Raw genomic sequence first — 12,249 nt, 5'->3', positions numbered from 1 at the left:
CTACGCAGACAGTGGATTCTTTCTCTCCTGTCTCTCTGCCCGTACCCTGCTCACGCTCTGTCTCTCTCAAAACAAATAAACTTTAAAAAAAAAAAAAAAAAAAAAAAAGGCAAACTGACTAGGGAACTGGCAGAAGATATTGTAAATTACAGATTTGATAAGGAACATGTACCAAGAATATATAAAGAATTCTTTTTTTTTTTTTAAAGTGAAACTAGGAATTACTTAACAATTTTTTTTAATTTTTTTTTTTATTAACGTTTTTTGTTTTTTTTTTAATTTATTTTTGAGACAGGGAGAGACAGAGCATGAACAGGGGAGGGTCAGAGAGAGGGAGACACAGACACAGAATCTGAAACAGGCTCCAGGCTCCGAGCTGTCAGCACAGAGCCCGGCGCAGGGCTCAAACTCACGGACCGCGAGATCATGACCTGAGCCGAAGTCGGCCGCTCAACCGACTGAGCCACCCAGGCGCCCCTAAAGAATTCTTATAAAGAATTCAACTCAATGATGAGACAACAAACAACAAATTAATAACGGGCAAGAAATGTGAATAGACGTTCAACCAAAGAAGATACATGAATGGTGCATAAACATATGAAAAAATGCTCAACGTTATTAGTTACTAGGAAAATGCAAATTAAGGCCACAGTGAGATACTGCTATACACCCACCAGGATGGATATAATCGAAAGGACAGATAACACCAACTGTGGACGAGAATATGGAGAAACTGGAACCGGTGAAATGGTATAACCACTTCAGAAAACAGTTTGGCAGTTTCTCAGAAAGGCAAACATAAACTTACCATATGACCCAGCAATCCCACTCCCAGGTATCTACCAAGAGAAATGAAACCATATGTCCGCACAAAGACACGTATGGAAACGTATGAAGTGTTTATAGCAACATTACTCATAACAGCAAAAAACGGAAACACAAATGCTCATCGGTTGGTGAGTGGATAAAGTGGGGTTCACCATACAAGGGAACAGAACTCAGGAATAAGCAGCAATGACCTCTTGATACACAAACAACGTGGATGAGCCTCAAAAACATTTTAGCTGAAAGAAGCCAGATACAAAATGCTACATGTTACTGGACTCCATTTATAGGAAATATGCAGAAAAGGCAAAATCTACAGAGACAGAAAGTCAATCAGCAGTTTCCTAGAGCTGTAGGAAGTAGTCAGAACAAACTGTAAACCAGGAGGAAGGGGATTTTGTGGATTATAGGACATTCTAAGATTGGTCTGTGGTAGTGAATACACAAGTCTATAAATTTACTACAAATCACTGAATTGCAGCATTCCTCTTAAGGGTAGGGAGGGAGCGCCGTCCCAGGCCCTACACACAATAAACCCCAGATACCTCAAGTGGCAAGAAGGAGAGTAAAAACAGGACAAAACAAAAGATTATAGGTGAATACTATGCGGATTTCAGGTTGGGGGAAATATCTGAAGAGCACTTTAAAAATCAGTAAAAAAAACACTCGTAACTGATTAGAAATGGGCAAACAATGCAAAACATTCACAGAAAATATCAGAACGGTTAGTTAACTTGAACAAAATGCTCCACTGTAACAGCAATCAAAGAAACGCCTGTGAAAAGGTGGCAAAGCTTTTTAAGGCCCTGAAAAAAGCCTTTTAAGACACTTTAAGCCACAAGTGAAGGAGGAGTGACAGAGAGCCCCCATCTGGATGCTAATGATGGAGACGCCCCCTTATGAAACCGTTCCCTGAGTTATCCTTCCCAAGGAGGCAATCTGGAACGGAGAGAGGAATGAGGCTCTCCGTTTACAGCTTTGGCAACCAAGGAAATATCACCTCAACATGGCATAATTAAATGACTCAGAGAATTCACACAATAAATGCAACCATTTATGTTTCCAAAGAAGGAATTATAATGGGCGATAACGTACACGATCTAATGACCACAACTTCGCACGGATCTTTCTGGAGGGCGGAGCTTCAAATGTTGAGCACTTGAAAGGCGGCTGGTACAGTTGAGGATGGGGAGTTTTAAATTCTATTTAATTTGATTAATTTAAGATTGAAAGAGTCACATGTGGCTAGGGGCTACCCTACTAGAAAGTGCAGCTCTAAAGCCCCAAATTTCAGCCAAGACTGGGGCCTCAGCTGCCCTGGGCCTGCTTCCTGCTCCACACGGTGCCCACCCAGAGCAGGAAAGGATCACGATGCAAAGGGATGACGGATGCCCAAGGTGTGGAAGTTACCACAACAAAGCACCGAGAGCCACGACGGCCAGGAAATGGACTCTTACCTCCTCCTCTTCTTCTGAGCCACTTTCTTCACTATCAGATCTTGGAGCTACTTCATACCTAGAAAAAACAGTCAAGATTTAATATACATCTCCCCAGAACCCATAGGATTTACTTTCCTCAACAAACTGGCTTGTTTCTAAAGGAAAGCCAAATCACCCCCCAGCTGCCAGTGCCCCTGGAACGAGGCCAGCTCAGGACCCCTGGCTGCATCTGAAAGTGAGGCCCCACTCACCCGGGGTTCATCTCAAGCCAGGCCTCTAGCTGCCCTGCTTTGGGGGCATCTGTGCCCGTGAGGATCTTCCCACTCTCGACGTGGATAACTTTCACCGGGAGGTCACTCATTTGGCTGGTCTCATCCAGAGGCTGAAAAAGAGTCACATGTGTAACCGGAGATTCTGTGGTATCCGTACCTCAGGCTTCTGCCAACTAGGGCCAACTGGGGAAGCGCCCTCCCAACTCCATGCCCCCCAAAATGGCACCAAACATGGCCACTGGTTGTGAAAATGGATTAATGACATATTAATAATCCAGTAATAACACAGAATCACCGGATGACTGCTGCTTCCTCACGGTATTTCATTTTCAGATACGTAATACATTCACGTAGTTCAAAATCCACAAGGGTACGAGGTGCGGACCCGCCCCCGGCCCATTCTCCCCCCCAGGCCCCATCTGACAGCTCTCTGCACAGGTGCCTACCGGTGTCTGTTTCCCATGCACCCTTACAGACGGATTCCGTGCAGAAGACACAACGATTCATTTCTCTCCCTTTATACACAAATGACTACATTATTCGCATTCTTCTGGCCCTTGATTCTTTCAACTGATACTACCTTTGTAGACCTCCTCAAATATCCTCATCCTTTTCTGTTAAACAGCTAACTAGAATATTTGAAAAACAAAACAACTACCTTCCTCTTACCAACAAATACGGAATTTCTCAGTTTCTCATTTTGAGATGTCAACATTGGAAGAACATTTCCCCCCTCCATTTGCTCCTTAGAATTTCCTGGAGAAAACCTCCAAGAGGAGGAGGAGGTTCTTGCTTAAACTTTCGTTTGCATCTTCCAGGAACTGATCCCCGCCCCCTCGGCCCCTCTAAGTGTCACACTCACCGTCAACATGGCCCACACTCTAGGTAGAGATGAGCTTCCTACGTAGAGACTGCGACCAATCTCCCCCTCAAAGCTGCCCGCCATGGAAGGTGACAGTAACCACTGGTCACATGAATAGGCTCTGCGGACTGCCTGCATCAGTCCCAATCAGTGGCTTTCACCCCCCAAATGCTCCCCAGGAGTGGCTAACAGGGCTGACGCCTGCACTTCTCCCTACCCCCAAATTCTGATTCAACTGCTCTGGGCCTTTTTAAAAAGCTCCCAGGCAATTCACATGTGCCGAGGCTGAGAACCACTGGCTGAGATCAAGCACAAGTCATGGTCACCACTGAGTGATGCTACTGTAAGCAAATAGGAGGCGCGGCCACAGGTTACCCAACAGAACTCCCTTTACTGCACTCTTCTGCCCTAGGACTTTTTCCCCTGAATGCCCCACATGGCCTTACGAAGGCTTTCTGCTGTAGTAAAATGCCAGCCCACATTCTCAAAATTTCAATATAACATTTAAGATAAAAATCTCATGAAGTAAATACGTATCTGAGTTCATTGCCAGTCACTCCCATCAGGAATCTGGCCTACAGGAAAAAGTATGCATCTGCTATGGACTGAATGGTGTCCCCCCTCCACCTTGTCCCCAAGAATTCGAATGCTGAAGCCCCAACTTTCCAGTGTGGCTCTACATGGAGATGTGGCCTTTGGGGGGTAATGAGGGTTCACTGAGGTCACAAGGGTGGGACCTTCAGGATGGGACAGTGCCCCCGTAAGAGACAGCAAAGCTTGCTCTCTCGCCTCATATGGGGACACAGCAAGAAGGCAGCCATCTATAAGCCAGGAAGAGAGCCCCACCAGGAACTGACCTTGCTGCACTTTGATCTTGGATTTACAGCCTCTAGAACTGTGAGAACATAAGTCTGCTATTTAAGCCAGCCAGGCCATGGTGTTTTGTAAGGGCAGGCCAAGCTGCCCAGGAGAGAGCATCAGAAGGTACCGTACAAGAAGGCTCTTCACAACAGCGTGTGCCACAGGAGTAAGGGAACATGGGAAAGAGCCACCAGTAGGGAAGGAGCAGGGGGTGGTACATCAAGAACAAGCAGTGCAGGACCTTCCAGACAGTTACAAATAGGAAGCGAACTAAACTACCAGTCTGAAAGCTGAATGAGATTCCAATACATCGAAATGATAAAATTAAAACAGAATGAATGGCCTGATATGGACAGTGGCCCAAGATACTGTGCTAAATGGAAAGAGTCTAGCTTAATGTCCAGATTGCCCCAAGTGGTCTTACAACAACCCAAAAAAGGACACAGGCATAAAGATTCCTGGAAGTGCAGGGAAGACCAACCAGGGCTCAACATGCAGGCTCCTGAGAGCAGGTGCCACAGGGGCTTCCGCTTCTCATCAAACCATTTAGGTATTTTCTGCGAGAAATACTACATTTCGGCAACACTGCAAAGAATAAGGAGAGCGTGTGTGAGCTAATGTGGGAAGACGTCAGAGACAGAATGCAAAGCTGGAAAAAGAAAACCATCTGGTGGCTCACATACAGAAAAGGCCCCAGAGCCAACACCCCGAAGCTTACTCACACTTTTCCTCTGGGAGGTGGGAGTGAGGAGGGCGTGGGGGCGGGCGGTGGGAAAGGAAACGCCTCTTATTTACGTCTGTCCCTTTGAAACGTCCTTCTCCCAAATGAGAGTACTGAGTGAGAATGGCTGCTTTTGGGAGGCGGGTAGGAATGTGGTAGAAAAAACGGTGCGTGGGGACAGCAGCCCCTCCCTGAGTGGGCCACTTTGCCCAGTTCTGACTTTTAGAAGCAGGCTAGTCACGTTTTACATACGAAATAAATGATGAGTAAATAAGTAAAACCAACAAGGATGGAGGAACCCACACTAATGGGAGCACAGAGAAAAACTAATCCAAGTAACTTTCAGGGTGGGGTGGCGCAGAGCAGGAGAGAGAGGGAGAGAGGAGGAGAGAGGGAGGGAGAGAATCTCAAGCAGGCTCCAAGACCAATGCGGAGCCCAACGTGGGGCTTGATCTCATGACCCTGGGATCATGACCTGAGCCGATATCGAGTTTGATGCTCAACTGACCAAGCCACTCAGATGCCCCCTCCAAGTAACTTTCAAATGCAGTATTTGAAGCACACAATTTCAGGCTGAATAGCTCCAAACACAAACTAAAGTAGCCAGGAGGCTTCCTTTGCAGAAGGGTGCAAGTTAGCAATTCTGAATTACTTCCTGTATGTTCTAAGACTGAGCAAATAAGGAAATACAGCATGGCTAATGGAAGCCAGGTTTCAGGTTGTTACGGTATGGAAAGAGAGAAGGATACACACAGAAGTATCCATGTGAACTGAAGGTTCTGAATATATAGAACTAGTGATGCAGATATAAACTGATTTCCTAGATCTTTTTGATAAGAGGGCCTAGAAGCAATGACAACCTGTACCAATAATCACATCTAAAGAGAGATCTTGATGGCCACCTAGCTGGCTCAGTTAGTTAGTAGAGCATGCGACTCTTGATCTCAGGATCGTGAGTTCAAGCCACACTTGGGCGTAGGGCTTGCCAACTTACCTTACTTACGTATAGAATAAACAGAAATGGAGACAGAGAAAGAAAGAGAGATCTTGTTTTTTTACATATTCTTCTCTGGTAAAAAGAACCAAGGCACCGTGGAGAAATGACTGACTTCCAGGGTTTGGGCAGAGAAAGCAGAAGATGAACTTGGGCCATTTCAGTGTGCAAGAAGTAAGGAAGCCCTCAAAAGATACGTGAGCCAATCTGAAGGGGCTCCTACTGGCCCAAATTCAAACAATTTGAACTTCAAGATAATGACCGTAAGGATTAAACTAAAACAGAATCCTATGAGTTGGTACAAGGGGTTGGCAAACTGTTCCAAGAGCCACAGGGGAAAGAAGACAAAAAGCTTTTCCTTCCTGTAGAAAGTCATCTACAAAATGCAGAAGAAATCAGGGTGGATGGGGGGAGCAGGAAATCACCATAACGTAACCCATCGTGGCAAAAACGGATACAGGCGGAGGTCATTAATGGATACAGAAGCTAGTGGGTAGAAGTTTGAGGAGTTAAAATATGTTTAAAGAGCCTCCAGTACCTCCCCAGAAGGTACTTAATAATCACAAAATGAGAAACAGTAACTTTTCAGCCGAGATGCCCTGGCAGACACCAAGGGATCAAGGTCAATGTCACCAGTGACTGAAGAAGTCTACGCCATGCACTCTCGACGTGACGCACGGAGAAGAACACAGCGTCACTTCTGGGTCTTGTTGCCAAGAACACATAACCTGAATCTAGCCAAAAGAGAAATAGCAAGTCAAACCCAAACTAAAAGCCTTTATAGGAAATACTTGGCTTGTTCTCTTCAGAAATGCCAAGGTCAGAAAAGGCTAAGAAGTGAGGAGCTGTTCAAGATCAAAGGAGACCAGACAGACCGTCACTGAATGAGACGCTCGGCCATGGAGTCGTTGTGAAGGACACTAAAGGGACAGCTGGCCAAACCTTAATAAGAGCTGTGGATCTGATCATAGTATTATTGCATCCATGGAAAAGACAGACCTTGTTTTTAGGAAATATAGTGGGGGGTAAAGGGCTGTCCTGTCTGCATCTCCCAAACGGTTTTGGAAAAAGTGGTGTGTGGAAACAGGGAACCCAGGTGAGGAGTAGGCAGGAATCCTGTGGCCTGTAATTATGAGAGAGTGAACACTGAAAAACAATGGCATGTGCAAAGGAAAAAAGTCTGGAAGCAAACACACCCAGGAGTTAACCACGTACCCTCCTGGGGGTGGGGTTGAGGAGGGGTGGGACGTGGCAGGGGACAGATGTGGATTCTTACCACTGTCACAGAGCTCTGGTGAGCTTTAAACAGCTATAAAAATGTAAAGGAGGAAATAGATCAAAGCTCCCAGGGCTGGGGTGGCATTTCCAGGAAGCCCCTGATTCCTCACCTCGCCATCAGGTCCGATTGCAGGCGTCTGTCCTTCTGCGTTTTCTGCCTTCTGGAAGTAAAGAGGGAGACACGGTCACTCCCTGCCTGGGGAGGCAGCGGCACCCGCACCAAGACGGCTGCTCGGGTCCCATCAGGAGGGCAGGCACGGGGCGGGGTCCCAGCACACCTTCTTTTTCTTTTTCTTCTTTTTCTCCTTGGCGACCTGGGCAGCCTTGTGCTGCCGCACCAGCTCTGTGAGGTTCGCCACGTACTCGTCCGTCTGCTGCAAGAGGTAGGCCAGGCGTTTGTCCTTTTTCTGGTCGATGAGCTTGCGGTAGCCCTCCTCATCTTCAGCCTGCAGAACGGCAAGGTTATGGCGTTTGCTTGCAAGTGACACATGCTCATCCATTAGCGCCCACGGCAGGGAACCCGGGGTCAAGAAGGCCACTGGGGGTTGCTAACTGGCCACCAGCCCGCACTAAGGGAGTGTTGGGCCTCCACCACGGCCGTGCTGCATACACACCCTCCACGTAGCTATCGACTCCCCCGTCAGTATTTCCTCAACCTCTACCCAGGGCGGACCCTGAGGGGGCCTGCTAGACAGACATGCTTCTGCCAGAGGTCATCTGAAAAGGCCAACAGCAAGTCTTGGCCCCTGTGTCCACAGATACACCCCAAATCCAACACTCTTTCTGGTCTGGGCCATTTTACCGTCACAGACGCGTGCAGCAAGCCCCTCCTGGCTTTCTGATAATAAACCTGATCATGTCACCCCCAGTTTATAGCCTCCTGTGGCTCCCACTCATGCTCAGAATTAAATCTAAAGCCTTCCTCATGGCCTGCAAGGCCCAACAGGACTGCCCTAGGGACTCTGGCATCACTCATGCCCTCACCACGCTATTCTAAGGGCTGCCTGCTGTGCCTCGCACTTGGCTTTCTGCCACTTCAGGCTCTTAACCTTGGTTCCTCTATCCCTGGGAGGCACTTCGTCCAGGGAGTCATGCCACCCTCCCAGCACACCCCATAAACCCCCACTCCCTCGTCCCGCCTCTTTCTTGTCAGTGTACTTCACACCATCCAAAATGATCTAGTTGGTTCCGCCTGGGCACCTGCCTCTCTAGGGCCAGTGGGGGCAGCCGTGAGGGTAGGGACTGCACGCTTCTTACTCCTGTGGCCATGTGCCTAGAGCAGGGCCTGCCAATATCTGCCCAGCTGGAGAATCGCCTCTGAATAGCCAGACACAAAGGGTGGGACGGAGGACAGGGATCACATCGGTCACTCTCGAACCTGGAGTCGGTGCCCCCTCCCTTTTCTGGGCAGAATACAGAGCTACAAGCTAGCCAGCCTAAGGTCTTCTGATCACTGGTGGAATGAAGAGGCAAAGGTCTCAGACCAGGTCTCTTGGAGGCCCAAACCCAAGCCCGTTCTTTCTCTCCGTCCCAACACTAACTCGAGCAGTCAACCGCCTCAGCAGAACACAGGGTCATCGATCCCTGGTGTCTGTCACACCCAAAGCACACACAAAGGGACACGACGTCACGAAGGCAGGACTTTACCATGAGCCTCCGCATTCTCTCTTTCTCAATCCTTTCGTTTTCCTTCTTCTGTTCCCTCTCCGTGTTGGCGTGGTACGTGGCCACGGCCTTCGTGAGTTTCTGGATTTTGCCTGTGACCGATCTGTGATATTCTTTGAAATCCTTGGCATGCTGCAGAATGCTGTTGAGGTATTCCTGCAGGAACACACACAGAAAAGAGGACTGGCTATTCCACAGGCTCACTACAGTGTTGCCCCAGCCGAGACAAAACTTTAAAGGCAGTTGGTTTAAAACCAAGAGGACATAACCAAAACAGTACCAGGACACCGTCTGCCTATGCGGTTCGGCGTTCTCTGGACAAGGAAACACTCCATGCCGGTGACCGGTGGGAAGGGCCCTCCCTCGTGTACAACAGGGCAAGCCGCCTTGCTGGAGCCACCTGGCACTGAACGTAACCACTTCGAAACGCTCTGACCCTCCAACCAATTATTCCACTGCCAGGAATTTACTTTAAGGAAAACGAGCAGACATTGGCCAACAGAATTCAAATACAAGAATGCCCAGTTTAGCGTTCTCTTTAACACTGGAAGGTTGAGAACATGCTACCTGTGCCCGAACAGGAAAATGGTTGCAGAAGTTACTGGATGCTGGACACACTGAGGAACACAACATACGTGTTAAAAATCACGCTTCCACAATACTTAAAGACAGAACGTGTGTACGTATTTGTTTACAGGTGGCTACTTTACTTCTGATTATTCTGTGCACGCACAAGAAAGCTACCTGGAATGATATATACCAAAAACCCTTGCTAACAGTGGTTACCAGTATTAGATAGGGAGTAAAAAGCTTTAGAAAATGTAAATGAGCAAATGGGGCGCCTGGGTGGCTCATTCGGTTAAGCATCCAACTCCTGATTTCAGCTCAGGTCATGACCTTGTGGTTTGTGGGTTCAGGCCCTGCGTTGCACTCTGCAATGGCAGTATGGAGCCTGCTTGGGATTCTCTCTCCTTCTCTGCCCCTCCCCCACTCTCTCTCTCACTCTCTCTCAAAATAAAATTTAAAAAACTTACCAAAAAAAAAAAAAAAAAAAAAATGGAAATGAGCAAATAAACAGAATCATCCCCACATCCTACTCCAGACAGATTTGGTCTTCCTGACTGGTCTTGTAAAGTAAAGTCAGATCACGGCCTCCTCTGCTCAGGACCCTCCACGGCTCCCCCCTCACTCAGAGCAAAGGCCCAAGTTGTGCCCTCGGCCCAGAAGCTCTGCCCGTCACCTCCCCATCCTCCCCTTCTCCCCACACTGGGATCCCTGCTGGTCAGAGAACACAGGGCACATTCCAGCCCCAGGGCCTTTGCATCTTCTCCTGGATCTGCAAAGTTGCTTGCCCACATGTCCCTGTGGCTACCCTCCCTCAGGTCTCCACTCAGATCCACACTGTGTAAACAGCCCCTCCGTCACCCTCCATCCACCCCTGCTTTGCGCCTCCTCATACTCCACCACCTCCCAACGTGGTATATGTGATTATGGCCCGTCCTCCCACTGCCGTTTGGTTTTGTCCACGGACATACTCTCGGTGCCCAGAATACCGTTAGGGCGAGCAGAAAAGACAAACAGGCAGCACGCTCAGACACAAACCAAACGAGACTCCAAAGCGTGCAAGCTCAGCCGAGCCTCGCGCTGGGTGGGGCCCCCGCACCTGGTGCTTCTGCCGGCGCTTGCGCTCCTGCTCGATCTTCTGCTGCTTCTCCAGCTTCTCGGTGATGCGGGCCTCGCGCAGGGACTGCCGCTTGCTGCGCTTGTAGGCCTTGGCATTGAGGGCCGTCTCCAGGGCGGTGTCCCTCCTCATGCACACCACCACCTCCTGTCGCAGCTTGAGGAAGACAAGACGCGCACAACTCCGTCAGGTCCACGAGTAACTACACATCCCAAGCTAGACAGAACGCTGCTCTGGATTTCCGGAAGGATCCTTGCTAAATGCCGTCTGGAGGGGGCCCATGGGTAGCGCAAGCACAGGTCAGGAGACAACTGCTTTTGGACACCCAGCAGAAGGTTCTCTCACACCTCCAGAGGTCTCCAGCTTCGCCTATCGTCAATCCCACATACTTCTTACGGGTCATTCAAAATTAAAGCACCCTCAGAAACAGGCCCATTTTTAAGTCTACCGTTTCAAAATGCGATGTGGTGTCTTAGGGAAGACGCACAACTACTCATCCCAAGAACGGCTACTGTCCCACCGCTGTGCACGGCACGAGAGGAGAGATGCGCAGCCAGCTAATGAGGACGCAAGGACACTGCTGCTCTCAACGTCAAGGCGCATTTAATAACTGCCTGGCAAATAGGAGAAAAGGCCCTTTTCCTCAAGCAGCAGGCCTGCACCTGTGCCCACCTGCCTCTGGAAGTTCAGCAGCCTGAGGGCCTTGAGCTCAATGGTCGCTTTGGTTCGCAAATCCCCGGCCAGGGACCCGGGAAGGTTTTCAAGTTCCTGAATTCGGTGTGCGATTCGAGCCTGCAGCCTGGGATACAGAGACAGAAGAAAAGAGCAGTGATGAGAGATCTTGTCTATTCACGGGAGCTCCTCTGTTCCCTCTCTTTAAAGGTGGAGCTTCAGGAGAACCTACCTCTCAAGGTAGGCAGATCCCAGTGATGAGACAAGAAATAGCTCAATAAAGGATGCCAGCCACAGCGCACAACACATAAAGAGGACAGGCACAGAAACCAGAACCCGACAGGGCACACCTGCCTTCTGACATCCCAGCAGTGTGAGCGGCTTATGGAGGCAGACCAGCGTCTCTACCCCAGCCCTGGGTCTCTAATTCGCCTAGGGAGAATGCGCAGAGCAACCCTACAGGCTTGGTCTTAAAGTTCAAATGCGATAATCCCCCTTCGCAGTGTTTCGCATATTTATTAAGCACCTACTGTGTGCCAGGGACTGACCCAGGTGTTAGACCTTAGCACTAAACAAGACTAACAGGGATATTTGTTATTCTCATAGAGCTCACAAGCTTATCAACAAGACAGGCCATAAAGCAGTTAAAAATGTTTACACTGATTCCAGAGAGTACCACGTACTCTGAGAAGGGAGCTGGAAGTGAGGGAGGTGGACAGGGCCACTTTGGGCAGGTGACCTCAGCAATTAGGCCTAAATTAGCCAAAGAATCAAGCCCAGCCTCTGTAAAGGCCCTGGAGCAGTAATGAGTCTAACTTACTCAACAGAGAGAGGAACAGGGAGAGTGGAATAGGCAAGGACAAAGCCTCGGGCAGGGACTAAAAACAAAAAGGCGCTTCCTGGATGGGCAATGGGACACTAATGGCAGATTTGAACCTGGGGAAGAGATCTAAAGAAGTCACTCAGAAGAGACTTCACG

The 12,249-nt window shown here is 48.9% G+C and overlaps 1 protein-coding gene across 8 annotated transcripts in view; it reads right to left on the bottom strand.

Moving 5' to 3' along the window:
• Positions 1–12,249, bottom strand: part of SMARCA4 (SWI/SNF related, matrix associated, actin dependent regulator of chromatin, subfamily a, member 4) — an 89,714-nt gene that overhangs the window by 53,276 nt on the left and 24,189 nt on the right. For all 8 annotated transcript variants that reach the window (XM_042928449.1, XM_042928448.1, XM_042928450.1 and 5 more), the window contains exons 7-13: positions 11,271–11,397; positions 10,581–10,754; positions 8,900–9,073; positions 7,531–7,698; positions 7,363–7,413; positions 2,516–2,646; positions 2,283–2,340 (exon numbers count right to left, since the gene is read on the bottom strand). In XM_042928449.1, coding sequence (XP_042784383.1) covers positions 2,283–2,340; positions 2,516–2,646; positions 7,363–7,413; positions 7,531–7,698; positions 8,900–9,073; positions 10,581–10,754; positions 11,271–11,397 — 883 coding nt within the window. The remainder of the gene's footprint in view (positions 1–2,282; positions 2,341–2,515; positions 2,647–7,362; positions 7,414–7,530; positions 7,699–8,899; positions 9,074–10,580; positions 10,755–11,270; positions 11,398–12,249) is intronic.

Source organism: Panthera leo, chromosome A2, assembly GCF_018350215.1.
Source record: "Panthera leo isolate Ple1 chromosome A2, P.leo_Ple1_pat1.1, whole genome shotgun sequence".
In the NCBI taxonomy this organism is placed as follows: domain Eukaryota; kingdom Metazoa; phylum Chordata; class Mammalia; order Carnivora; family Felidae; genus Panthera; species Panthera leo.
Note: the sequence above shows the minus strand (reverse complement) of the source record. Positions and strands in the feature narration are given on the sequence as shown.